Genomic DNA, 2,391 nt, shown 5'->3' on the forward strand with positions numbered 1-2,391 from the left:
TAGAGCTCATAATTAACAAAATTAAACAAAATAACCTAAAATAGCGTGACCTAGCCCCTTTAAATTTACTTTTGGAAATAGGTTTTTCCCGCGAAAAGTATGATATTTCCTAGGCTTAGCTACATAATTCCGGAAGGTTTTGGGAATTTTAGACATCAAAAAGAATTTAAGAAACTCTCGAGAATTTTAGGAAAAAATTGACAATTTCCAGAATTTTAGAGCAATTTGAACTTTCACCTGACATGTTGGAAACGTTTCACAGGAAAAACCTTGACAAAACGTGCTTTTTGTATTCCATCCTACCAGGAGAGGGGTCAGTCCGTCAAACAATTATTCCATGAGCGCGCGTTGGATATGAGATGGCAAATAACCAACGAGGCGCGTTGCGCCGAGTTGGCTATAACCAGTCTCATATCCAACAAGCGCGAATGGAATAATTGTTTTATTAAATTCCTTAAACTCCAAAAGTTTAGCAGTACGAAATACGAGCGAAAAAAGCGAGAAAATCCTAGCGAAATCGAAAAAAGTTGATGAAGATGCGATGTTGTGTAATACCTCGTGGTCAGACAGACGCAGGCTCATCACAAAAACATTTCTTACCTTTTCGCGTATCTCTAAGCTTCGAAAGTGATCCAAACTTTCCACAAAAACGTTTTTCTTTTGCTTTATATCGAAAGAAATTTCCCTTTCTGGCGTAAACGTTTTTAGTTTAGCAACGCTAAGCGCAATCATTTACCATATAAGGTCAAACTAAGGTATATGAGCTGATAACCGAGATTGAGTGAACCAATCAGAGCACGAGAATTGCATTATCCGAGGTTGAGAATTTAATAACAGGGGTTATTCACCAAAAGAGGCTCTACAGTGCATCTAAGCAGCGGTTTTTCATCGTAATCTTTGCTTGATAGCAAATATGGCAGACTTTGCACTTTAAAAAACGAAATTTTCGGGAATTTTATAGAGTTTTTGGAGAATTTTAGCTATTTCTAAAACAATTTTAGAGCTTTTGTTTGGGAAATTCCGGAAAGAATTTTAGATGATTTTTCGGGAATTATGTAGCTAAGCCTAATATTTCCTTTGACGCTGAGATAGCTTTGTTTTGATTGGCTTTTACAACAGGGGCTAGTCGAATCTCCTAAGGGAGGCGTTCTATCAATAAATCTACTCAGGAGAGGGTTGATTCCTCGGCCAAGTGTGGGTATAGAGGCTCCTCTTGACGAGCTCCTGGTTGGAGCACGTTCAAAATTCGTAAGCCATCACAACACCAATTACTGGAATGAATTTTTGCACGTTGAACAGCCACTTTCAAATAATCGAATGGGTTCTTCAGGACTTTAAAGCCCCAGTTTCGAAAACGCCCGCTAAGTCGAGTGCATGAAGATTGATCAACAGAATCAACCTCTCATTTCAATGTATTAGTATACTGAGCAATTTCTATTGCTTTTATGTTTATTGCAAACTTTTTCGTCTCCTCTTTTTTTCTCAACCAATTCTGGGAAACTTTACAATAGCTGCATACTGAACCCCCGAAATACAGCTTCATCTTGCTCAGAGTGCTTGGTTTACCTTCTTTTAGGACACTTCCTCTGAATTTTCTTTGAACAACTTGGACCTCACTGTTCGCAGGAGCTCGGGAACTGTGCGTATCACTTTTAGCGACTCTGACGTGTGGCGAGAGGGCATGGTGCAAGTATTGCCGCTGACCAAGAAGAATATGACTGAAGACGTAAAGCCAGAGGTCGATCCGAGATCCCCAGACAAGAAGATTTCCATTGGGAAACCCGGAGAAAAGACCACATCAAAGCTTACTGCTGGGTCTGGGCGAAGCCGGGCGATAAAAATTGACCTTGCCTGCCGAATCCTGTTTCCTCTTGCTTACGCTTTGTACAACACACTTTATTGGCAAATGTACTTAAACGGTATTGATGCCCGGGCATGACCTCTTAAAGCACACTAAGACGGGGTGGGGGGGAGGGTTCTTCGTTGTCTTGGTCTCATTTTTTCACACATCTCATTTTGGACCATAACTCCTCTCGTCTCGAAGGATTGTTCCCATTTTTTAAAGTGCCACTACGACGAAAATTTAATACAATGCATTTAAATTTGGAACGATAGAAGCGACATAAGTGGGGAAATAGCCAGGCAAAACCGCTAAAAATCTGTCTGCCATTACTCGGACAGCATTGGAGAAGCCTGCGATTATTTTGTAAGCGGTCTTTGCGCAAGACTTGGCTAGTGACGTCATACGCGCATCGCTTCGTGGGCGTTTGACAAAGCGAACAAGTCGATCAAGGAGTAGTGTATATAATTTCAGCAAAAAGCAACTCGGCGATCTGTCACATCTTATAGACGGCGTGGGAAATTAGCGGCGTTTATTTTGAGCGTTGCGCA

General features: G+C 41.0%; 1 protein-coding gene across 3 annotated transcripts in view; it reads left to right on the forward strand.

The window, feature by feature from the left end:
- LOC138013450 (gamma-aminobutyric acid receptor subunit gamma-1-like) overlaps positions 1–1,943 on the forward strand; it is a 26,096-nt gene extending 24,153 nt beyond the window's left edge. For all 3 annotated transcript variants that reach the window (XM_068860541.1, XM_068860543.1, XM_068860542.1), the window contains one exon: positions 1,577–1,943. In XM_068860541.1, the coding sequence (XP_068716642.1) occupies positions 1,577–1,939 (363 nt within the window). In that variant the 3' untranslated portion in view covers positions 1,940–1,943. The remainder of the gene's footprint in view (positions 1–1,576) is intronic.
- The last annotated feature ends 448 nt before the right edge of the window (positions 1,944–2,391 follow it).

This window comes from Montipora capricornis, chromosome 8, assembly GCF_036669925.1.
Source record: "Montipora capricornis isolate CH-2021 chromosome 8, ASM3666992v2, whole genome shotgun sequence".
Lineage (NCBI taxonomy): Eukaryota > Metazoa > Cnidaria > Anthozoa > Scleractinia > Acroporidae > Montipora > Montipora capricornis.